This window comes from Vigna unguiculata, chromosome 11, assembly GCF_037176805.1.
Source record: "Vigna unguiculata cultivar grain cowpea cultivar isolate G323 ecotype 2 chromosome 11, ASM3717680v1, whole genome shotgun sequence".
Classification (NCBI taxonomy): domain Eukaryota; kingdom Viridiplantae; phylum Streptophyta; class Magnoliopsida; order Fabales; family Fabaceae; genus Vigna; species Vigna unguiculata.
Window position 1 is genome coordinate 28848815 of NC_140802.1, and position 26318 is coordinate 28875132.

General features: G+C 34.5%; 2 protein-coding genes and 1 pseudogene across 2 annotated transcripts; 2 read left to right on the forward strand and 1 right to left on the reverse strand.

Moving 5' to 3' along the window:
* The first annotated feature begins 1274 nt into the window (after positions 1 to 1274).
* On the forward strand, positions 1275 to 6965 carry LOC114168549 (Transport protein particle (TRAPP) component). The gene is made up of 5 exons (XM_028053423.2): positions 1275 to 1471; positions 1714 to 1811; positions 2297 to 2396; positions 5892 to 6074; positions 6685 to 6965. The coding sequence occupies exons 1-5, from the start codon at positions 1415 to 1417 to the stop codon at positions 6805 to 6807; spliced, it is 561 nt and encodes a 186-aa protein (XP_027909224.1). The 5' UTR covers positions 1275 to 1414; the 3' UTR covers positions 6808 to 6965.
* A 2225-nt stretch (positions 6966 to 9190) lies between these two features.
* LOC114169188 (putative multidrug resistance protein) lies at positions 9191 to 16353 on the forward strand. Its single transcript, XM_085668703.1, has 7 exons — positions 9191 to 9425; positions 9755 to 9809; positions 10143 to 10330; positions 11287 to 11744; positions 12009 to 12549; positions 13158 to 15109; positions 15783 to 16353. The coding sequence occupies exons 1-7, from the start codon at positions 9246 to 9248 to the stop codon at positions 16153 to 16155; spliced, it is 3747 nt and encodes a 1248-aa protein (XP_085524829.1). The 5' UTR covers positions 9191 to 9245; the 3' UTR covers positions 16156 to 16353.
* A 7621-nt stretch (positions 16354 to 23974) lies between these two features.
* LOC146881706 (uncharacterized) lies at positions 23975 to 25701 on the reverse strand (annotated as a pseudogene).
* Between the last annotated feature and the right edge of the window lie 617 nt (positions 25702 to 26318).

A 26318-nucleotide genomic window follows, 5' to 3' on the forward strand; every position in this document is an offset into this window, starting at 1 on the left:
CAATGGGAGATGTGCCAGTAGAAGACATTTCGATGCCAAAGTCAATCTGATGTGTTAGAAGGTAATAAATGCTACTATAACGTATTCCATATATTTCATAAAACGTGTTACTTATACTACTATATATGGGCTTTACTTTTTGGGTATGGGTCCAAGACACTAATTACTTGATAATTGGATTAATTTGATTAACCTTAGTTTAGTTGTTCTGAAATGATGATGGACCTATCTCTTATAATTGACATGAGTTTGATGCATGTCGTCTAAGAAGGTCGATATGTGCTCATCGAGACTCTCTATCCTAGAAGAATAATGAAAGGTATCTTTGGATTTATACACTAGAATCTCTTTTCACATATAAGAAAACAAACTTCAGTTTATTAACCTTACGTATTACTTCAGCTAATTAAAAAAAACATTTATGATAAACAAATTAATTTTAATACGATAAACTATTAAACCGAGGAAATTATCTATAAATTAAGTGGGTATTACGCTAAAAAACCTTGGGTTTAATTTAAAATGTTTGAATTTTAATTTTATATAGGTAGGTAAAAATGTTTGAATTTTAATTTTATATAGGTAGGTATATATATACTCATGACAAATCTGTAAAGATTTAGTTGTAAAAGTTACTCACATAATATATTTAATTTGATAAAGTTGAGTTTAAATCATGGAAAAAAAACATATTTATTTTAGTGTGATAACTTTTTTAAAGTAATTTATTATGGTAAAAAAGTTTGTTTATTTTTAACCGGATTATATTACCGTGTATCAACTGAACTTATTCTATAATTTTTGAAATCAAATTTTATAATGACTGGAGTGACCCATTACCCACTCCAATTCTTTCCAATCATACATAATATTTTTTACATCTCATTTCTCACTTATTTCTCTTCTTTTTCTATTTGTTTCTCATTTATTTATCCATACCTATTAATTAAAAGAATTAATTTTTATAATTTTTTTATGACTATTTTTTAATATATACATTTTGTATTAACTTTACTCCTACTATTCCTATAAATCATTTTATTATTTTATCATTTAAAATTTATAATTATTATTTTAAATATAATTAACTACTTATAATAAAATTGTAAAAATTATTTAATTTATATCTTACTTTTTAAAATAATAATGTTAAAAAATAATAATTATTATTATCATAAAAGGAAAAGAAATACATATACTTAGGTGCATCTGTTTTTACTAGTTTTTAAAGTAAGATATGTTTTAAAATGTTGTCTTTTAAAAATTAAATTTAATTGTTGAAACAAATATGAATGAAGGTTGTAGTGTGAAACCACTGGGTTGTTGTGGGCACTGATCAAAGTTCGCATCTTTGCTCAACTCGTCATCGCTAAGCAGATCGCAGCAAAGCAGAGTCTGAGACTGAACTCCAACAATGCCTCCCGTCGCTCCTCGAACCGGCGATGCCATATTCGCCAACATCGAACGCGTTGTAAGCAACTCTTACCGAAAACCAAAACCAAAACCCTCTTTTATGCCCAATTTGTTTTTTCAGAAAATAACACTGCAAAAGTTCCTCGCTCTCCTCGATTCTACAACAATTTTCACTCCAAAAAGTGGATTCGTCGATTTTGTTTTTGTTTTTCTCTGAAAAATGTGAACTTTCTTTCTGCTGAAGTGTGTGGAATTTAGTGAGTTCGTCTCGCAGGATCCTAATTGGTTTTGATTGTGCAGAATGCGGAGCTGTTTACTTTGACTTATGGTGCAATTGTGCGTCAATTGCTCACGGATCTGGAGGAGGTTGAGGAGGTTAATAAGCAGCTTGATCAAATGTACAACTTTGAATCTCTCTCTTCTTTTGAATCAGATAAATGGGATAGTTTATTGTTTTAGGTAAAAAGAAATGATTTTTTTGAGTCATTGATTCACTTTATTAATGTGAATAAGGGTGAACGTTTGGGGTATGTTTGGGGTGGGATGTATAGTGGGAGACTATCAGAGTTGTTAGCCTTTGTTCCTTGTAATAAAAAAACTCTGTTAAGTGCCATGTGGAAATTTGCCCCGATTATGGAAATATGGTGATCCTAAGACCATATAATAATTTTTTGTAAGAAAAATAGGAGTGGAAAGAGAAAGGAAAAGGAAGAGCAGGAAAGTAAATTATTTGTTTGATAGGTGATGTGATCATACCAGTAGAACATGGGGTGAAAGGAGATGAAAGAGAAAGAGGGTTTATTAGTATAATATAATTACCCCATTCATATTTAGATTGCCTATGTTGCATAAGTGAATTTTGGTGCTTGGTTGGTTTTTTCAGGGGTTATAATATTGGAATCCGTTTGATTGATGAGTTTTTAGCTAAGTCTAATGTCTCAAGATGCAACGATTTCAGAGAGACTACTGATGTAATTGCAAAGGTATGTACTGTCTTTTATGGTCTTTACTTACTGGGGAAAAGTGTGTGATTGCAGAAAAAGTTCTGCACTTCTGTTTGTTCATTTGATTTATGTTATTTAATGTGCAGCTTGCTGAAATTAACTTGAAATTTAATTTTGTTGGTGTATTAAAAAAGGGATCTTGTTGACAAGTGCTGTAAGGATACTTGTTAAGAAATCAGTAAATAGAATGTTTTTCTCAGAAATCATGGTGAGAGTGGATTGCGATATTAAATGTTATGCCTTCCTGGAAAACTTTTCCACTTTTGATTCATGAACTGGTTCTGTTAAATGAAGCTAAAGCTTAAATGGACAAGTTTTACAAAATTGTTTTACTTTTCTCTTCTCATTAAGAGGATAATTCTTTATTATCTCATTTTCTCTCAGGCTTTTAATTGTATAATTTGAAAATTCATATATTACATCCTTATGAACTGTACTCCTAGTAAGAATATTAGTAAATTTTGTTTTCTAGAAATGAATATTTATTTTCATCTTTATATGTCATTTGAAAATATAAGAATGGACTCAAGTGAGCTGCACCTTCTCCATACAATATCTATTATTAACTCTTATATGCACAGGTTTGTAGTTGGATTTTGGTTGTGCCCGAGTGTATAGTTAAATAGTATGTTTCTGAGATTGAATATACTAGGGTATAGGAATTAGCTTAAATAAGAAGGTCTTGGACCTCTTGTGAAGGGGAAATCCTTGGAAAATAGACCTTTCTTTTTGTTCTGTTCATATTCAGAGAAGTGACAAAATAATTCATTTCTTTAAATTCTTTTCTCTATTTCCGTTGTGGTTTCCTAGCAGATTTGAACTTGATTCTACACAACATATTTGTGACCGTTTTTTCTGGAGGGCGGGGGTATAATTCCAACATAATGCACAGCTAAGATTAAAAAATGAACAGCTATTATCTTGAAGTGCATTGTGTGGCCGTTTTAAGTGCTACCACTAAAAAGATTTATGCCTTAAAGCAATTGATATAATAACATGTTCCTTTGCAAATATAGACGGTCTATGAAAGGATGGGCTGGTGGAGGCCCAAAAGAAAAAAAAGATTAAATTGTTAAAGGATTTTATATTAATATTGTTGAGTTTATAGTTTTATTCCCTATTGTAAGATGAGAACAGTTGTAAGGTCATCATTTTTGTTGGTATCTCTTAGGTTATTTAAGAGGACTGTTCTTTACCCATTTGGAATATGAAAGTTTATCCTAGCTTCTGCTTAGCTTTAATGGTTGCTTTTAGGTATTTAAAGTTTCTTAGCTTTAGCTTCCTAACAATATGGTGCTTTCATCCAGCTTACTCCCCTCCCACAGCCACCACCTCAATGGAAGACAATCTCCAAGCTATTTTCCACCAGAAACTAGATGCCTTACAGACCCTAATCACTCACTATGATGAAGAACAGCGAAATTCTCACAACACTACCCTCTTACAGTCCATTGATTTTCTTGTCTCCTTCTCCTCTGCTGTTAATTAATGGTCTCTCCAACAAGCTTGTAGTTGTCCCTTTATTCCAGATCATTGTATTTTCTCTTGGGGGTTACTCCCAAACCCCAAGTTCCCATCATACCACACACCGACTCCAACATATTCCACAATTGTATAACAACAGATATCACCTGCACTCCACCTTCCATTGATGCACACCATCCAAGATACAGGTTGCCATAACCACAACTGTTACTGACACTGTGGCCTCCACAATCGCCCCTGCAACTGCTTCCGGCACAATGGTCACCATAGTGGTATTGAAAACAAGTTTTCCATTGTACCATGGGTTCTGCTTTCCTGTATTTAACCCTCGAACAAGGGTTTCAAAGTCGCAACAGCCTTTGCCAACACTGCCTCCACCTATGTCATTGTAAATAACAAATTTCCCACGAAGCCTTCCATATCTCCTTACTCTGACCTTACCACGGTCAACCACCCTTACACACTCTTCCCACGTCTTGTCTCATCGCCCTCACCTACTTCAGATACATGTAGATCTCTCTCTACTCTAATTCAACCGTTAAGCTGATCACAATGTTCACTTACCTACCCACACACTTAAAACTACTAAAACCACCCTCGAACAAAACATGACAACCCCACCACCCATTCCACCTGAAGCTGTTCCCCACCTTCATTTCCCACTGTTAGAGCTGAGCCACCCACACCAATCTATCACATCAACTCTAGCTCATCCAGCAGGCCCCATCATAACCACACTTCGCTGACCCCAAATTTAAAGCACAACCTACTGTCCCCAATCTCTATGAGCTCCACAACCCCAATAAACCATCAGATGTCACCCCTACAGTGTGCTTCCCCACCCCACTTTGGATTCTCCTATGTGTTCACAACTGTCCCTTATACCTCGACTATCCCACCCACTAAACCCAAGCCATTGGATCCTTCCTTTTCCAAACCCCTGCAATTTCCACCTTTTAATCATGCCTTTTCATTATTTAGATGTCTTAAAGGCAATTTTTGTAGATACATTTAATTGCTCAACCCTATCACATGAGTGTTTCTTCCTCGCTTGCCCCAAGTTAACTTTCAACCACAATTATTAGACTCCAATCTTTCCACGGCCACCTATTTTCAGGAACAGTTTCATGCAAATTTTAGTGACCTTGAGAACTAGGTCCAATGTGAAGTGGTGGGTTGGATGGGCCTAAAGAGGCCAGAATGAAAATCAAAAGTGGCTTAAGGATTTTATAAGATGGTCTTAGAATATTTAAAATAATGTTATTTAGTTTAAATTTATATTCCCTAAAGTTAGTGATGACACTTGTAGGGTCATCATTTAGTTGTTGGTACATTTTATGTAAGTGTGTTCCTTCCTGCCCATCATAAACAAGGAAAAATATCAATGCTTATGTTTATCTCTCTTTTAACTTCAACGGTAGTTGTTTAGGTATTTTCTAGTAGATAGTCTATAGCTTCCTATCTGTCAACCTGATGACCAGACCCATGCTTTTGTTAAGTGCGATTTTGGATTAGCTATTTTGGGAAAACAATTTCTCTCTCTGTCTGCACCTTACTACAAAAGCTTATAAAAAAATCAAATGTTTTTTTATGTTACAAATCTAATCAGTGTGCAAACTTTGTTTAAGAATGATGAGTACTTATTTTTCTGGTCGAACCACTTGTCACCAACTATTTAGTCAACATTTAATAACTTTGGCCAATTGTTAGAGGAGGATATCATATATGTAATTCCTTTATGATTTTGTTCTATTATACTCCCTGGCTTTTGTCACATGTTGTGATTGGTTTGGGCTGTGAATGTTTATTTTAGGGATGTAACAGCTGGGTGACACTTTGATTGGTATGAGATTTACAGCATTAAACATTCATTATTGGTTGTTTGATCAACAATTTTTTGTTTGTTTATTAATTGTATTACAAGTAATGTGTATTTAAACGATAAGGTAAGTTTTGAATTTTATCAACTTTACTCTTGCTTTTTTACAGGTTGGTTTTAAAATGTTCCTTGGTGTTACTGCATCTGTGACCAATTGGGATGCTGATGGGACATGTTGTAGTATTGTTTTGGAGGATAATCCTTTGGTAGATTTTGTGGAACTTCCTGACAACTGCCAAGGTCTGTACTATTGCAACATCTTAAGTGGAGTTATTAGAGGAGCCTTAGATATGGTAAGTTCTGCTCCTATTAATTACTTCAATTTACTTATTACTTCAACTTTATAAAACTTCAGTTTATCAAATACTAGTTATTATTTTGTTCCACTTTTAACAGTAAGGAAACTTGGACAATATAATAGTTTGATTACTGAATCCTTCCTCCGTGGTCTTCTAAATTTGAGTATTTTCTCAAACATGAAATAGATGACTCCTATATTGCTTGTGTAGCATAGTTGTACATGGAAAGGAAAATTGTTTTATCAGTTTTTGCTTTCTGAATTGTTGTTTCCATTCTATATAAATCATTAAAATATTTTATGGATAAATTCTTTTTGTGGAGAGCTGGAGATAAAGAAATTCAATGTTTAGCCTGATAATATCCACATTTTGGGCAAGTTAAAATTGACCAAGATCATGTCACTGAACTCAACCTAATTAAATTACTGAACAACACCTTTATGGTAGTAAATTTCCCTGGAGGAAAATGAGGCATGGTATGTAACATTCTGTTTTCAGTTATATCTTGGGAATTGGGAATCATGGTAAGGCATTAAGGTTTTTTTTCCACATCATAAGCTTTGTTCTTTATTTGTAAACATGATTCCGATATATGTATGCCCAGGTGTCAATGAAGACTGAGGTAACTTGGCTCCGTGATGTGCTTCGTGGTGATGATGTGTTTGAGTTGCAGGTAAAACTTGTCAAGCATGTACCAGAAGAGTATCCATACAAAGATGATGAATGAATTTGTTTTTGTAGTGTTGTATACTCGAGGTTTTTATTACTTCTTTGCTGCAGTATTAGATTATCATATTCTGACTTGTCCTATGTGTATTTTGATGAAACACTAAATACAGCAGAAAATCTTTAATTAAATCATTATCATATTGGTTTTGCGATCTACATGATTTCTGATGGCCCTCTAGATTTTTAAGTTCTTATTATTTTCCTCATTACATGTTATTATGAGCATGATATAGATGCTCTAACTATTTGATTATAGTTAAAAAACATATTTTATGATTAAAAAATATTTATGTTTGGAATCCCTGTATTATCAGTAACAGTAATTGTATTTTCGAATTCCCTGATGCTTTTTGGATTGTAATGTTCCTTGGGATTTAAAATCACTTGTTAATATAGACTTAAGCTATCTGGTTTTTTCCTCCTCTTTAGATTTCTCAGAGATGTCTTTTGTCGTGTACTGAGATCATCAAAGAAGAGGGAAAATAACAGCTTTGAAATCATCAAACATCCAACAAATGAAATAAATACTTAACCATAATAGAAGCTCAAAAGTAAAGAGAAAAAGGTACAACAAATAAGAGATGGAAAAACTTATAGTCATCCATATAAGAAACTTTAGAAAGGAGGTGCTCTAAATATAACAACTTATCATTTTTTTTAAATCCCAACTTATTCTTCTTGCAGTCCCGTATCTTTCCTATCACGTTTTTCATATTTCGCAATGATAGGTGTAAATTTGTGACTTGGAGCAAAATTATATTTTAAAAAGGAAATTCCTCTTGTGCTCTCATTTCCCAGGAAAATTTTGAAGCAGAAATTAACGTGACAATTCCGTTTTATATTTAACTTTATACGAAATTTTAAAGAAATGAAAGAAAGATTTTATGTAGAGTGAAAAAAAACCGTCCTTATCCAATATGGATCGTTTGTCTAACGAAAATCTCCACGGACGTATCACTCATTCACTAATGACAGCAATGATCGTGTAAAATCTCGACAAAAATAACCATATCGTCATTGGTATTATTAAATATATTTAAAGAATTAATATTTCACTAAAAATATAAAATGATATTTATTTTAATTCTTCTACAGTTACCCTGATAGTCTGGAATAAATGCTATATAAGCACCCAACACTCACCACTGCTGTACCCTCAAACAAAAGAACACTTTCCACATCATAAAAAGATAAAAATACAACAACTAAATCCTTCTAAGTGACTCAAAGGACGTGTAAGAGCAATTTTCTTAGAAAGCTTACTAATATTAAATGGTGAAAGATGACGTTGAAGGAAACTGTTACTTCAAATTCTCCTTGTATGAGTGGAAACACAGAATATGTGAAACAAAGATTAACTCAAGTACCTCTTGCTGACTAAGGCCGGCAGCATATTTTTATTTAGTAAAAGACCTCATTCCCTAATGACAAATGGCAAATATATAGAGATTTTTGTAGCTTCTAAGAACGAAGTGTGTACTTTCATATTTGTTTACACCGAAAAAAGTTATTTATATATTTTCACAACCATTTGACATTTCAATGATAATTAAAAAAAGAAAAGAAAAATAAACTTCTGTATTTACAAACAAAAATAGATGTCGAAAAATAAGAAAAAATTGTGTCAAATGGGATAAAACAATTTTGAATGTCAAAATATCATTGTTTTTGTTTACACTAGGAGGTTGATATACAAGAACTTTTATATATAATAATATCAATCAATTAAAAATTATCTTAAATATTATTTTGAGAGTAATTATACAAAATAATAATCTTACATGGATGTCTTTAAACTCACTTTTTCTCTCTCTGTATCTATCTATTTATATGTTTTGTTTTCTTTGTTTTTTTCGGGTAGAATGATACCATTGAAGGCAAGTACATACTGATAGATATCAAATGGAAATTTTGGATTCCTCGAGTGAGATTGGCCCTACATAACAATGCAAAGGTAGAAAGACATTTCCAATACACTTGTCTTGGAAATATCGGAATAATTCTTGACTTGGTACACTTGGCAACACTTCATATCCACGATTATAACGGGAATGATTCCTTGCATGAATCTATGTCATTGTAAGAACTGAAAAAAGACACATTAACAGTGACCCTCATGGAATTTTGTGCCGGGCTAATAAACTAGGTGCAACAACAACAACTATCAAACACACATATATCAAATTACACAAACAATGTTTTCTAAGTTTGAATAATGTAATTGCCCGGCCAATTCCACTCTTGCATATTGTATCCATTACGGTTTTGGTTGAAAAAAGACAACAGTAAGAGCCATCTGTTGGCTGCTGATTTTGCTAAGAGAATATAGTTAGTATATATTAGTCTTTTTTGTGTTTTCACTGAGATTGGTGATAAAACTACTGAATCTTGAAAAAATAAATTGAGGGGTATCTCTTAATAGGGAGAGTAAGGGAAATGGGGAACAATAGTTTGTTTCGTTATGCAGATGGAGTGGACAGATTGCTGATGTTCTTTGGGACCTTGGGAAGCCTTGGAGATGGACTACAGACCCCTCTCATGATGTACATCCTCAGTGATGTGATCAACGCCTATGGAGACAAAAATAGTCACTTGAAAAAGCATGATGTGAACATGGTGAGTTTGTTCAGTAAAATCTGCACACCCTTCTTACTGGTGTACTATGTGTGGCAGAAATGCATCAGCTAGTTTAGTACACAATTTTTCTGGAAACTGCTTGTGTTAACTTTTTGGCAGTTATTTGATTTAGAAGTTAAAGTTGTCATGTGAGTTTCAGAAAAGAAGTTATTTGTCTCTCTAACTATCATTACCATGAAACTTTAAGAAGTCACTGTATCATGCACGTAGAAACTGATTTATGAGTCTAATAAAGAATACCACTTAAGATAGGTCTTTCCACAATGAGTTTTATGACATGATTACTCAATAGTTTTGCGTTTTTTCAGTATGCGTTGAGGCTTTTTTGTGCTGCACTTGGAGTTGGACTTTCAGCTTTTGTTGGTAAGTTGCACACTTGGTGGCTCAGTTACTTCCCTAGAAGATTTAACATCAATTTTGAAGTTATGCAATTAGCATTGCTTGAATTAGAGAAAGCAAATCTAACTACTTTTCGATTGCAGATTCTCTATTAAATTTTCCAGTATTTTCCTCTAAGCATTAACAATAGACCGATGTTCGTACTCTAAAAATCTTTTCAATATATTTTAAAACATCAAAATCATTATTTATCGGTGTATTTTGAATGCACAACAGAGGAACAAAACAAAAATACCCAATAGAGAATCTTAATTCCTACTTTTGATGCTTGATACCAATTGATGTTGCCTACTACAGAAGGAATATGTTGGACAAGAACTGCTGAGAGACAGGCTTCCAGAATGAGAATGGAATACCTAAAATCAGTCCTAAGACAAGATGTCGGTTTCTTTGACAGACAGACTGGTGGCTCTTCAACAACCTACCAAGTTGTCTCACTCATTTCCTCTGATGCCAATACAATCCAAGTTGTCTTGAGTGAGAAGGTTTTTCCGCAGTTATGCATTTCTAATTCTTGTTTGGAATTCAGTAATGATCATAATCATAAATATTCAAAAGTAGATAGGTCTTCTGGTTCAAACTAGTACATAAACAGTGAATTCATTAGTGACATATTTCTGAGTAAATAGTGTATGCAGAAATAGTGTAAGAGACTTTTACACTGTCATCTAATAATAAATTGTCTTTTTAGTAAGTTCTATGACTTTTACCATAACTATTTTAAAAGTCATATCAATGGTCAAGTCCTTTGGCATAGAAATTTTTTTGTTAACTGCTGGTCAATAATAAAATAACGCAACTGTTTTAAGAGTTGATAACAAGTCTACCATATCAATTGGAAAGGAATCTATTAAACATGGAAGAACAAAGCATATCTAGAATAGACATCATGCAGTTAAGAAAAAATCTGTTTGGAGCATTGCAATTTTGAAGATCAATTAGCATACATAATAATGACAAAGGCACTCCCACAAAAGGCAAGTTCGAATTGCTAAGATCAAGACTTAGAGTGTTGAAGAAACATCTCAAATAGGAGTGTGTCGAGTAAATACAACACTTGTTATTGTTACTTTTTATGCAATGTGAAACATGGCTTTGTAGCTCTACAAAAGCAACTCTTTGAGTTTATTTGAACTTTTGTAATTGTTGTGACTGTTAAGTAGTCCTTATGTTAATATTCAGATTCTTTCTTCCTTTTCATCTCATTTTTGTTCCTTTAAAATTTATTCTGCATTTAATGTAAATTTTTCCTCTGTTATTAACAAGTTTCCATATTCTTCATAAGAATTGTTCACAAGGTAGCCAGTGAATCTGATATTAACATGAATTTGAAATCTAACTAATTTGGTGACGCTTTTAATAGATGAGTTTCAAAATCTGATAAAAGCAGAACTCTTTATTTCTCTGTTTGATTAATTTATATTTTCTTCTTTCTGTGTAGATACCTAATTGCCTGGCTTATATGTCAACATTCCTATTCTGCCACATCTTTGCATTTGTGCTTTCATGGAGACTTACATTGGCAGCCATACCACTCTCTGTCATGTTCATTCTTCCAGCACTTGTATTTGGGAAGATCATGTTGGATCTCGCAATGAAAATGATAGAGTCTTATGGGGTTGCCGGTGGCATAGCAGAGCAGGCAATATCTTCAATAAGAACTGTTTATTCATATGTTGGGGAGAATCAAACACTGAACAGATTTAGCAGCGCACTTCAGAAAACACTTGAATTTGGAGTAAAGCAAGGTTTTGCAAAAGGGTTGATGTTGGGAAGTATGGGGGTTATTTATATAAGTTGGGGCTTTCAGGCTTGGGTTGGAACAATTCTGATCACTAAAATGGGAGAACAAGGTGGCCATGTGTTTGTAGCTGGCTTCAATGTTCTCATGGGAGGCTTGTGAGTGATTTTCTCATCTTTTATATTCTAGTCTTTCATCGAGTCCAGATCCTCTGCTGAATATTAAAAATACACTGATATTGGTATTTTAAAAATCTTGTTAACATATTTTAAGACATCAACTTACCTATGAGTATATTTTGAAGGCACAACAGAGTAATAACAAAGAAAAACCCAGCAGAAAATTCAAATTCTCTTTATCATATAGTTCATATTTTGAATCTGACATCTTAATGCTTATATGTTTAACTTAATGAATTTCAGGAGCATTTTAAGTGCTCTTCCAAATTTAACTGCCATCACAGAGGCAACTGCTGCAGTCACACGTCTTTTAGAAATGATTGACCGGGTGCCAACCATAGATTCTGAAGATAAGAAAGGAAAGGCCTTATCATATGTGAGGGGAGAGATTGAATTTCAAGACATCCACTTTTTTTACCCATCTAGGCCAGACACACCAGTTTTGCAAGGATTTAATCTCACTGTCCCAGCTGGCAAGAAGGTAGGCCTTGTGGGAGGTAGTGGTTCAGGTAAATCCACTATCATAGCACTTCTTGAAAGGTTCTATGACCCTGTTGAGGGAGTAATTCTCTTGGATGGTCACAAGACTAATAGGCTTCAACTGAAGTGGTTGAGATCCCAATTTGGTCTTGTAAATCAAGAACCTGTTCTCTTTGCCACTTCCATAAAGGAGAATATATTGTTTGGAAAAGAAGGAGCTTCAATGGAAAGTGTGATAACTGCTGCTAAAGCAGCTAATGCACATGATTTCATTGTCAAGTTGCCAGATGGATATGAAACTCAAGTAAGTTGCTCTCAACTTGTTTCCTCAGTTGAACTATGAAAACAAAGTAATATACATAAAGAGGAGAAAAAGAAGGAAACAGAATGAAATTTCTATAAATTTGGTTGTGGTTTGAGCATGCTTCTTTTGAAATTTCATTATAATAGCATTTAAAGGTTTCTACCTAATACTTTATAGCACCTCAGCACATCAAAATAGTTTGATCTTTACTATTGTATTAAATGAACAAGACTTTATACCCCTCTTCATTTCAGTCTCTACATCCGAAAAATCAACACTTTAGTTTGATCCTTACATGAAAAAATGTCTATAAATTGATTCTTACTTTTTTACCAAAGTCATTGCAGTTTCAGATTTTGCAGAGTTGACTAACATTTAATCCTATTTGGTATCATGCTATCTTAGTAAGTGAACAACATGGCAAAATCTTTAACCAGCATACATTCAATGTACTAATTTACAAGCACTTCTTTCATGCATGGACCAAATTATCTATTTTTACAAGGTCTATAAAAAAACAGTGAAAAGTAGATTACTAATTGTATTTAAATCTTTGATTTAAAATTCCACTAAAGCCTTGTTATTGCAAACCACTATGGTTTTCCTAGGTTGGTCAGTTTGGGTTTCAGCTGTCTGGTGGACAGAAGCAACGTGTTGCCATAGCAAGAGCCTTGCTAAGGGATCCAAAGGTTCTCTTGCTTGATGAAGCTACCAGTGCATTGGATGCTCAATCTGAAAGAGTAGTACAAGCAGCCATTGATCAAGCTTCAAAAGGAAGAACAACAATCATCATCGCTCACCGCTTGTCTACAGTTCAATCTGCTCACTTGATTGCAGTACTTCAATCAGGAAGAGTAATTGAAACAGGTACTCATAATGAGCTCATGGAATTGCCTGGTGGTGAGTATGCTCACATGGTAGAGTTGCAGCAAGTAACAACACAAACTGATGAATTCAAACCTTCCAATCTTCAAATAGAAGGAAAGAACTCTCACAGGATGAGCATCTCACAAAGTCCAGTTGTAAGTTTCAGATCAAGCACTGTAGGCAGTCCAATGTTGCATCCCTTCAGTCAAGGGTTTTCCATGGGAACACCATACTCATATTCTATTCAATATGATCCTGATGATGATAGTTTTGAAGATAACATGAAACGAGCAAATCATCCAGCTCCTTCACAGTGGCGTTTGCTGAAAATGAATGCACCTGAGTGGGGAAGAGCAATGCTAGGAATCTTAGGAGCAATAGGGTCAGGAGCTGTACAACCTGTGAATGCATACTGTGTAGGAACACTTATATCAGTTTATTTTGAATCTGATAGCTCTAAGATGAAGTCTAAAGCTAAAGAACTGGCCCTCATTTTCTTAGGAATTGGTGTTTTCAACTTCTTCACTAGTATTCTTCAGCACTATAACTTTGCAGTTATGGGAGAAAGGTTGACTAAAAGAATAAGAGAGAAGATGCTAGAGAAGTTGATGACTTTTGAGATAGGTTGGTTTGACCATGAAGAGAACACAAGTGCTTCCATTTGTGCAAGATTATCCTCTGAAGCCAACTTGGTCCGTTCCCTTGTTGGAGATCGACTGTGTTTGTTGGCTCAAGCAGTTTTTGGATCTGTCTTTGCCTACACTCTTGGACTTGTGCTCACATGGCGGCTTTCCCTTGTGATGATTGCAGTGCAGCCATTAGTCATTGGAAGCTTTTACTCAAGAAGTGTCTTGATGAAGAGTATGGCTGAGAAAGCTCGCAAGGCACAAAGGGAAGGAAGCCAACTTGCAAGTGAAGCTGTTATAAACCATAGAACAATAACTGCTTTCAGCTCTCAGAAAAGAATGTTGGCACTTTTCAAAGCCACAATGGTAGGGCCTAAAAAGGAAAGTATTAGGCAGTCATGGATTTCAGGCTTTGGTCTTTTCAGCTCTCAGTTTTTCAACACTTCATCCACAGCACTGGCTTACTGGTATGGTGGGAGGCTCTTGATAGATCATAAAATAGACCCAAAGGAACTCTTCCAAGCATTTTTAATATTACTCTTCACTGCTTACATTATTGCAGATGCTGGAAGCATGACTTCTGACTTGTCCAAAGGAAGCAGCGCGGTTGCATCAGTTTTTGCAATGCTAGACAGGAAAACTGAGATTGATCCTGAGACTTCATGGGGTGGTGAGAAAAAAAGGAAAATAAGGGGCAGAGTTGAGCTGAAAAATGTTTTCTTTGCATATCCAACTAGACCTGATCAAATGGTTTTCAAGGGCTTGTGTCTTAAAATTGAATCTGGGAAAACAGTGGCTCTAGTGGGGCACAGTGGTTGTGGTAAATCAACAGTTATTGGTCTTATTGAAAGGTTTTATGATCCTGCAAAGGGAACGGTGTGCATAGATGAGCAAGACATCAAGTCCTATAATTTAAGAATGCTGAGGTCACAAATTGCATTGGTGAGTCAGGAACCAGCCCTTTTTTCTGGCACCATACGAGAAAACATTGCCTATGGGAAAGAAAACACAACTGAATCTGAGATAAGAAGGGCAGCATCTCTGGCTAATGCTCATGAATTCATAAGGTACGAGAGATCTGTAAATAAAAAACTTAAAATGAAAAGGTCTTTCAGAATCACTTTTCTAAGTAATCTTTGTTCAGATGTCGAAATTTCTTTCATTTGCCTAAACACAACATTAAGGAAACAAATAAGAATTAAAACTGACATACTTGCATGCTCAGGCTGCTAGAGAGAACAACTAAACAATAGGTAACATTTGATACAACTTTTTTCAGTTTCTCTTTTCCTTAAAAGTATAAGCTCCTCTAATTAGCTTATGTAGAAGCTCACATTTATTGAAAAAGTGATTAACATGAAATAGCATTCATGTATAAGTTGTTTCCATAATAAAAAATCAAACCGGGCTTACCTTTTTACATAACAAGCTATGTCATACTAATATTCAATTTAGGTCAGTATCCGTGTCTAACATGTATTCGTGTCTGATACTTTAAAATACTTATCATAACTTATCATCTGCAAATATGTGGTTCCAACTAGCTTATAAATGCTACTTTTATCTTTTAGACATTGTGTTTGGGCCACCTTATCCCTTCAAGGAGAAGAGAAAGAAACTAAAAATGTAGCTACTCTAAATATTGAATTTAATATGCATTAGCTACACCTTGAAACCTTCTTCCTCTTGGCACTGACACCTTCTTTGTCTTTTTTGTCCTGATGGTGTTTGTCATGGCAGTGGAATGAATGATGGGTATGAGACATACTGTGGTGAAAGAGGAGTTCAGCTATCAGGAGGTCAGAAGCAAAGAATAGCATTAGCAAGGGCAATTCTGAAGAATCCAGCAATACTTCTTCTAGATGAGGCTACAAGTGCACTTGATAGTGTATCAGAGATCTTGGTCCAAGAAGCACTAGAGAAGATAATGGTTGGAAGAACATGCATAGCAGTGGCTCATAGGCTCTCTACAATACAGAAATCCAACTACATTGCTGTGATTAAGAACGGGAAGGTTGTGGAACAAGGTTCACATAACGAATTGATTTCACTCGGACGTGATGGTGCATACAATTCTCTTGTTAAACTGCAAAGTGGTAGCTCCCCTAGATGAAATTTATTAGTAGTTGTAACATATGGTAGATTATTTTTTTTTTTTCTCTTTTGCTTTTCTAAGACAATAACGTACATGTTACTGTAGAATCCGGGGTTGCCCCTCATGAAATTTAAGAATGTTCCATGTTTGCATATGCTTGAAAGCTTGTGAAAAAAGAAAAGTCAGAACTGTTTTTCTGTTTCAGGAGAAAAACATTTATTGTCCTGATACAACCCAGAAAACTGTTGCTTCAATAAATAAATATATATATATATATATATATATATATATATATATATATATATATATATATATATATATATATATATATATATATATATATATATATATAAAGTAAGAAAGTATTGGATGAACTTACTTTAGCCATTAACGAAATTTCAAGTTTATAAGGGTTGAAATTGGCATTATTCACGTAAACTTAAATAGACTACAAGAAGAATAGAAAAGAAGAGTAAGAAGAAGATGATCAAATTACAATACCGAATATTTACTGATGAATAATTATTATTACCGACTGATTTTAGTTATTTTTTTATTTCGATGAATATTTTTACTGTTGGTTAAAATTATTGACAAATATTTTACTAACAAAATTTTTATCATCAACAAATCTTGATAATTTTGATCATTATGGACAAATTTTAAACGTCAATAAATTATATTTTTTCTTATAGTACTGATATAGTTTTAGTCATTAATATTAATATTAATATTTAAGAATAACGTTCTACTTATTATATAATGATTTTATTTAAAATAAAGATTGAAAAACATATATCCTTGTAGTTTTATTTTATTAAAATTTTAAACAATATTATAAATGATAGTTTTTTTTATAAATGATTAAATTTTAAAAAAGGAACAACTAATATTTATTGTTTATTTTGTTCAATCTTTAAACATTACGTCAAAATAAAAAAGATGAAACAAGTCAATGGAAATCATGTACAACATTTCAAATTGTTAACATTATATCAAACTTAACTCAAAAGAAATATGTATACATATAAGTTTATCTACAAAATAAACAAACGTTATTGTTTGGTTTCTATATTCTGTTAGATGCATCTCTAAAGTTTGCATCTAAGTATGTATATTAGCAAGTTACTATATAAGCAATACATATGAGGGTAAATGCCAAGAGAAGTCCTATGACATCTCATTTAAATAAAATAAATTTAGGTTAAATTACCCTTTTGATCCCTCTATTTGTCATGAAATTTCATTTTGGTCCTCACGTTTTTCCTTGTCTCAATTTGGTTCTCATTTTCTTAAAAATGACTCAATTTGGTCCTCACTGTTAACTTTGACCAGACGGTGTTAAAGTCAATGCCACGTGTCAATTTCTGGTTTTTTTGAATTTTTTTAATATTTTTGAATTTTTTTTTAATTTTTAATTTTTTTTTTAATTTTTTTTTTATTTTTGACACGTGTCATTTCACCGTTGTGCCACGTGTCAAAGTGACTCAATTTGGTCCCTATATTTGTTTTTAGTTTCAATTTAGTCCCAATTTTTGTAAAAATGAAGCAATATTGTCCTCCTTAGATTGAGACTCAATTTAATCTTTGTATACAACTTATGATAATATTCTTAATAAAATTGACATTTTTATTAAATATTTATAGAAATATTTTTAATTTTTTTTTTAGTTTTATTATTAAACAAAATTAAACCCCAAACTTAATTTCAAAAATTAACAATTTTGTCATCATATATAAAGGCATCAAGTGTATCATATTATACAAACTTGGTAAAGATTAAAAATCAAATAACTTGTCATACATAAATTTAGGAACTAAATTTCAAGTTCAAAACAAAATCAAAGTCTAATGTTTTGTGTAGAATTTAAAGTTAATTTAAAATATTTATAGAAATATTTAATAAAAACGTTAATTTTAGTAAGAATATCACCATAAAATTTATAAGAAAGTAAATTTAGTGTCAATTTGAGGAAGGACAATATTGCTTCATTTTTACAAAAATTGGGACTAAATTGAAACTAAAAACAAATATAGGGACCAAATTGAGTCACTTTGACATGTGCAAAACTGTGAAGTGACACGTGTCAAAAAGAAAAAATTAAAAAAAAAAATTCAAAAAAAAATTCAAAAAAAATCAAAAAATATTAAAAAAATAAAAAAAAACAGAAATTGACACGTGGCGTTGACTTTAAAACCGTCTGGTCAAAGTTAACGGTGATGACCAAATTGAGTCATTTTTAAGAAAATGAGGACCAAATTGAGACAACTAAAAACGTGAGGACCAAAATGAAATTTCATAACAAATAGAGGGACCAAAAGGGTAATTTAACCAATAAATTTACTAGATAAAACATCACATAAATATAATATAAAATAGAGCACACGACATGAAGTATATAGGTATTAATTATTACAGTTATCCATAATATACTGAAAGAAAAAAGTTAAGGCACAAAAACAGAAATGCCAATAACAGAACATAAAAGTTTGACAATTATCCAAAAGGCTTGCTCGTAGAGCACAAAAATAACAAGGTAACAATGCCCCAAAAGACGCTCCATAAAGCAAGATCCAACTCGTGCATACTACACTGCAACATTCCCATCATCCTGATGACCACTAGGGGTTTTCACCTCTACTCAAACCAAATAATTGGTTATCATCACAAAAGGAAAAACCACACAAGAAAACAAACACAAGCAAAAGGATAAGCTAGAGTAAAAAGAAATTTTGAACATGTTATAGCAAGCAAATAGTTAAAACGGGTTATAAACAGGCAAAACAGTAGGCACTCAATCATGTGATAGCAAACAAACAATAAGACTCTATGACTCAATTATCTGGATACATATAAAGAGATCGGATTCATTGGATGCTTGCACTTGTGGGGTGGCCTCTACTACTCTACAGAGCCATTGCCAATGGATTTCACCCTACCATGCATAAGGTTAGCCCATGATCATCTATGGCTATTATACTGCCAAAGATTAGGGCCTCCTGCTACTCTCACCACTTGAATCAGTTCACTCTATGTGAGACTAATTGATTCTTTAGAGTTTTAGGATGTAACATTGCTTGAATCATTATCTAATTATATACACTACAACACCACCATGAAATCTCCCCACGAGACTCATTGATGAGTCCATCTTCAAGAGTAAGGAAGCCAAGGAGAAGCCATGCGAAATTGATGAGGCTTCCATGGAGAAGGATGAGGGTGCGGAAGCTAGAAGATGAGAGGAGAAATGATGCAGCAATGGTGTTTGGAGAAGCTCTCAAGTGAGCTTGGGCCAACACTCAAGGAAGGGGGCTAGAGGAAAGAAAGAAGGAGAACTCTAGCCTAAGTTGATTCACAAAAAGAGAGGAGTCTGGAGTCATCTCAACAAAGTTTCTCTACTATATTCATGAATGAAAATACAAAGTTCCTAAGCTCTCTATTTATAGTAGAAAAGGAGAGCCAAGTCATCTAGAAAAATGGAGGGAAAAAGGATCTAGAATGTGGTATTTGGAGCCAAAAAGAGAGCATGAGGCAAGTGTGACTTGCCACCTAAGCAAGTCACAAGGAACTTGCTTCTAGGTGCATAAGCTTGGAGCAAGAAGGATCTAGATCCTCTCTCAAATGTGCTCTCCCTTTTGTTGGGCCAATTTCAAGCCCAACTCTTTTTTGGTCCACTTCTCTTCAAAGCCCAAAAACCCTCCAAGGCCCAATACATGGCCCAAACAAAAACCCTATTCTACAAAGCCCAAAATATAAGGCCCAAAATAAACCCTATTCTAATATTTTCAAACAAAAAGTCCTAGTGATGAAGGATTGACCTCAATCAAGGATGGAGGCACATGCTTAAGAAGACTAAGCATGTTTAGAAAGGAAGTTCACTAATCCTTCATCCCTTTCATTTATGCTTGTTATTTTTGATTCTCTAAGTTGACTTAGTTGAATCAACTTTAGTTGACTTGTTGACCTTTGACTAGGTTTGACTTGTTGACTATAGTTCACTTGACTTAAGCCAACATGCTAATCTATGTTTATTTGCTTTGTAGGTTAATTAGGAGTAAGAAAGCAATGCTAGGTGGCACATGGTGATTGGGGAGCATAAATGATGTGGAGGAGAGAGTAAAGCAAAGGCATAAAGCATAAAGAAAAAGGCATAAAGCAAGTGTACCTATGTACCTTTGGTCTCCTTTGTTTTTAGCACACTATGGCCACTTTCTAGAGACATATGAGACACATTCTTGGTCTCCTTTTGTCCTAGAACGAAATTAGCCTTGCACACACCATAGCTAGCTCTTTTGTCTCTCATTTTTTGTAACCTTATTTGACCTAGTTTCTAGAAGCTAGGGTTAGGTTTTTATAGACACATCCTTAGGTATCTTTTATTTGCTTAGAGGCCCCTAAACTCTTCTATATAAGGGGTGCTCCTAGACATGTAAAAGGGTTGAATATTTTGAAGTAAAAACACTCTTGTGTCTCAACCATTTGTGAGAGTTTTCTCCCTAGGGAGTGAATACTTTTAAGCCTTATCTTGCATAGCAAGTGGCGGCACACATCCACTCATCTTCAAGGTTGCCATGGCTTCTAGCCTAGTCTTGTAGTGGCGTGCTTCTCACATTTTTACCATTTCTTTCCTTTCCATTTTATGTTTTCTTCTTCCTTTAATTGTTCTTGGTTTTCTATGGTTTATGTGCTTTCCATTTCCTTTTTGTTTTGAATCAATCCATCATCTTCTTCTCTTGAGCTTTGTGAAAGGAACCTTTACATCTAGATAACTTACTATCTTAATGTCCAGTGGGGATTTCACTTAACTTTCTTAATCAACTCACACCATATTCAATAATCTTAAAAAGGAACAAGTTAATCCTTCATCACCTAGGCTAGGTCTTCACATCTTCCTTAAACCATGTAAAGTTCATCTTGGGCCTTGTATGTGCATTGGAGGCCCATTCCTCTTGTATCCTCCTAGCCATTGCTCTTGTTGTGGGTCCCTTGGTTAGAGGCATCTCATCATCCCCTCCCTCTTGAGAACGATTTGTCCTCAAATATGAAATTTCTGCCTCATCATCTGTACCACCTGCAAAAGGTATTAAGTCAGCAACATTAAAGGTGGCATGTACATCATATTCCTTAGGCAACTCTAGCCTATATGCATTATCATTGACTCTTTTCAGTACTTTAAAGGGACCATCACCTCGAGGGCTAAGTTTAGACTTCCTTTTCTTAGGAAATCTATATTTTCTAAGGTGTAGCCACACCCAATCCCCTTCTTCAAAAATCATTTCCCTCTTCCCCTTATTGTTGTACTTAGCATACCTCTCGGTTTGTTGTTGGATTTGTCTTTTAATCCTCTCATGCATTTTCTTAACAAAATCAGATTTTGCCACCCTTTCTTTATGAATGAAATCAAAAGATGTAGGAAGTAGTAACAAATCCATAGGAGTGAGAGGATTAAAGCCATAAACAACTTCAAATGGAGAGATCTTAGTAGTCCTATGAACTACTCTACTGTAGGCAAAATCAATATGGGGAAGGTATTCATCCCAAGATTTGTGGTTTCCTTTCAAAATTGCCCTTAGCATAGTAGACAGAGATTTATTAACAACTTCAATTTTCCCATTAGTTTGTGGGTGACATGAAGTAGAGAAATTAAGTTTAGTTCCTAGCCTTGACCAAAGAGTTTTCCAAAAATGGCTAAGGAACTTAGTATCTCTATCAGAAACTATGGTGTGAGGTATACCATGAAGCTTGACCACATCTCTAAAGAAAAGTCGAGCAATGTTGCTAGCATCATCCACTTTGTGGCAGGGTATAAAGTGTCTCATTTTGCTAAAATGATCTACCACCACAAAAATGAAATCAAAACCCCTTTGTGTTCTTGGGAGTCCTAAGACAAAATCTATACTTATATCTTCCCAAGGGGCTGAAGCAACAGGCAAGGGGGTGTATAATCCATGAGGCATTGTTTTAGACTTAGATTGTAAGCATGAAATACATCTATTACAATGCCTTTGGACATCCTTCCTCTTATGGGGCCAAAAGAATTTCTCTTTTAAAAGACCTAGGTTTTTTCTACCCCAAAATGACCCATTAATCCCCTTTCATGTGTTTCTTGAACAAGGAGTTTTCTTTGTGAACCTTGGGAAATACAAATTTTTCCTTCTTTAAACAAATACCTCTCATTCACATAGAAACCTCCTTGAGGTCTTTTCATAAATTCAGCATAAGTAGAGGAAAACTCAGAATCTTGATTATACATTTCTGGAATGTGATCAAATCCAAGAATTTGGGCTCCCAATTTTGAAAACAAAGTGTGCCTTCTATACAAGGCATCAACCACCACATTATTTTTGCCCTTCTTGTACTTTATCACATAAGAAAATTGTTCCAAGAATTCCATCCACTTCACATGTCTTTTATTCAGCTTGTGTTGGCCCTTCAAATATTTTAGCGACTCATGGTCACTATGAATGACAAACTCTTTGGACACAAGGTAGTGTTCCCAAGTTTGAAGAGCCCTAACTAAGGCATACAATTCCTTATCATAGGTGGGATAGTTGAGGGAGGCACCATGAAGTTTTTCACTGAAATAAGCAATTGGGTGCCCTCCTTGCAACAACACAACACCTATTCCTACACCGGATGCATCACACTCTAGCTCAAAGGTTTTTGAAAATTTTGGTAAAGCTAGAATGGGTGCATTGGTGAGCTTTTCCTTAAGTTGCTGAAAAGCAGACTCTTATTTTTCACCCCAATTAAAAGATACATCTTTCTTGACAAGTTCAGGGTGAAGCCAAAGTAGAGAAGTTAGGAACAAACCTCCTATAAAAGCTTGTCAAACCATGGAAGCTCCTAACCTCTCCAACATTTTTAGGAGTAAGCCATTCTTGGATGGCCTTTATTTTTGTAGGGTCAACATGGACCCCATTTTTATTTACTACAAAACCTAAGAAAATAACACTATCTTCACAAAAAGTGCATTTCTCTTTATTTGCAAACAAACTATTTACCCTAAGGATGGTAAGGACAGACCTTAGATGGTCTATGTGCTCATGCAAGCTCTTGCTATAGATCAAAATGTCATCAAAGTAGACCACCACAAACGTTCCTATGCACTCTCTAAGAACGTGATTCATTAGCCTCATGAATGTGCTAGGTGCATTAGTAAGCCCAAAGGGCATCACCAACCACTCATATAATCTAAATTTGGTCTTAAAAGCGGTTTTCCACTCATCACCTTCTTTGATTCTTATTTGGTGATAACCACTCTTTAGATCAATTTTAGAAAACATGAGAGACCCATGCAATTCATCAAGCATGTCATCAAGCCTAGGAATGGGATGCCTATATTTAATGGTGATGTTATTTATGGCTCTACAATCACAACACATTCTCCATTTCCCATCCTTTTTAGGTACTAACAAAACAGGCACAACACAAGGGCTAAGGCTCTTTTGAACCCAACCTTTCTCCAACAACTCTTGGACTTGAGACTCTATCTCCTTTGTTTCTTGAGGATTTGTCCTATAGGTTGGTCTATTTGGTAGACTAGCCCCAGGCACTAAATCTATTTGATGTTCAATTCTTCTAAAGGGAGGAAGCCCAACAGGCCCTTCCTTAAGGAATATATTCTCAAACTCTTTCAAAAGATTTTCAATTTTAGGAGGTAGATTCTTAAGCTCAAGAGATGTGGCAGTACATGTGAGTGTTCCTTTACACAACAGGAGGCATGAAGGTTGTTCAATATTGAAAACTTGATTTAAAGATTTCATGGTTAAAATGTTCTCATTTTGAATGACCTTGGGAGAAGGAACACCAATCTCTCCCGCCTCAAATTCATCTTTATTTAGCTTTTGGACTTTTTGAGGACTTTTTTTTGTCCTCATCTTTCTCTTTTTCTCTTTTGTTCTTCATTTGAAGTTGATCCTCAGCCACTTGTGATGGCAAAAGAGGATGAAGGACAAACTTTTTAGCCTTGTGAGTAAAGGTAATCTCGTTGGTGAGACCATTGTGCATGGTTTTCGTATCAAATTGCCAAGGTCTCCCCAATAAGATATGACAAGCTTCCATAGGTACTACATCACATAGCACACTATCTTCATATTTTCCTATGGAAAACTTGACCTTTACTTGATGATTGACTGCCAAATCCCCATCTTCATTAAGCCAATGAAGTTTGTAAGATTTTGGATGAGGTAAGACAGTCAAAGACAACTTGTCAACTAACCTAGTACTGCAGTAGTTACAACACGAGCCACTATCCACAATTAGAGAACAAGTGTTTTCCAAAATTTTACACCTTGTGTGAAATATGTTCTCTCTTTGTGTTAGTGCTTGTGGACTAGGTTGATTGTTGAGGATCCTTTTAACCATCAAAAGGTCCACATCACAAGGGTGAGCATCTTCTATATTAGACTCATTGGATTCCTCACTTCCACTCTCACTTTCATTTTCATCATGGTTGTTATATCTATCAACACCCCTAAGAGTCATGGTCTTTTTGGTGGGGCATTGAGATGCTAGTGGCCTCTACCAAGACATTTGAAACATTTGATTTCATTTGTGCGAGTGTGTGATGATGCACTCCCCTCTTTGTCTTTACCTTTTCCTGGATTCCTAGGTGGCTCTTCCTTTTTCTCTTCTTTCTTAAAATCCTTCTTAACATAAGAGTTAGTTTGAGCTTGATTTCTTTTTGAAAAAGATTTTCTCAAATTTTGGTGTTCTACCTTAATGCATATTTGCACCAAATCATTCAAATCTTGGTAAGGTAGAAGCTCAACTCTATCTCTTATATCAAGGTTTAAGCCACTTAAGAATCTAGAAATGGTAATGGACTCTTCCTCAATTATTCTCGCCCTCATCATAAGTAACTCCATTTTCTGCCTATATTCTTCCACATACATATTTCTTTGTTGGAGTCTTTGGAGCTTGTTCATGAGCTCCCTATTGTAGTAGGAGGGAATGTGTCTCCTCCTAAGGGCTGACTTAAGATCATTCCAATATTCAATTGAAGGTCCATTACTTCTTAGTCTCTCTTGGACTATAGAAGTCCACCAATACATAGCATACCCTTGAAAGCTTAGGGTAGCAAGAGGCACTTTCCTTTCTTCACTAACTTGATGGCAAGCAAAGAGTTGCTCAACCTTCATCTCCCAATCCAAATAAGCTTCAACATCATCCTTGCCTTGAAAGTGAGGCAAGTCTACTTTAACTTCTCTAAGAGTAGGGTCTTTTCTTTGTCTCCTAATGTGGGAAGGTTGTTGACAATATTCTCCTAATCTTAATCCTTCCTCTTCCCCATATATTGAAGCTCCACTTCTAGAACCTTTGCTAGAATTACTCCTACATTTTAGCTTATTATGGATTTTCTCGTCTCTTTTCTTTAAAGCTTTGATTTGTTCCTCCAAGAGACCAATTTGGCCATCTCTTTCCAATTGATCTTTCACCTTGTAAATTGCCTCTTATTGTCTCCATAGTTCAAGTGATTTGAGTTGTTGAGAAACATGTTTTAAACTATGAATTGAATCCTCATAATCACTTGCACTATGTAGGGAGGGTTGACTAGCCATGATTACTAAAAGCTAACTAAGAAATTCTAAAGAAGAAGTAAATAGCAAACTTCTTGAATTATCTTCCAAGAAAGAGAGGCGAATCACTTGGATTGCTTACTTACCAAGTCTTTCCTTGCCAAAGTAATTCAAAGAATATTGCACAAAACTTCTAAAATAGAATTAGACACACACTAACAATTAAGCAACAAAAAAAAAAGATTTGGAGTCTAACTATGCGGCCTACTTTGGTGAGGCTTGATGTTGCAAGACACACTCACCGTCTACAAGCGCTTTTACTATTTAAGAAGGTTCTAATTAAGAGATGAGAGAACACCTAAGGCTCCCCCAAGACACTTAATTAGTCCAAAGAGATACAATAAAGAAAACTTGAACAAATACAACTCAAATGAATACAATCACAAATTTGCGTAAACTTTAAAAGTCTTCAAGTGTTTCACTCCACTCTTTTCTTTCTTCTTTTGTCTCACTCAAGTGTTTGCTTTGAATTTTCTCGTGAACTTCACTTGTAGCTTGGAGTTCCACTTTGGTTTCCACCTCCAAGGATGCTACCTTGAGTATTTGGTAACCTCCAAAGAAATCTTCCACCAAGAATGTAACACCAAACCAAAGAAGCC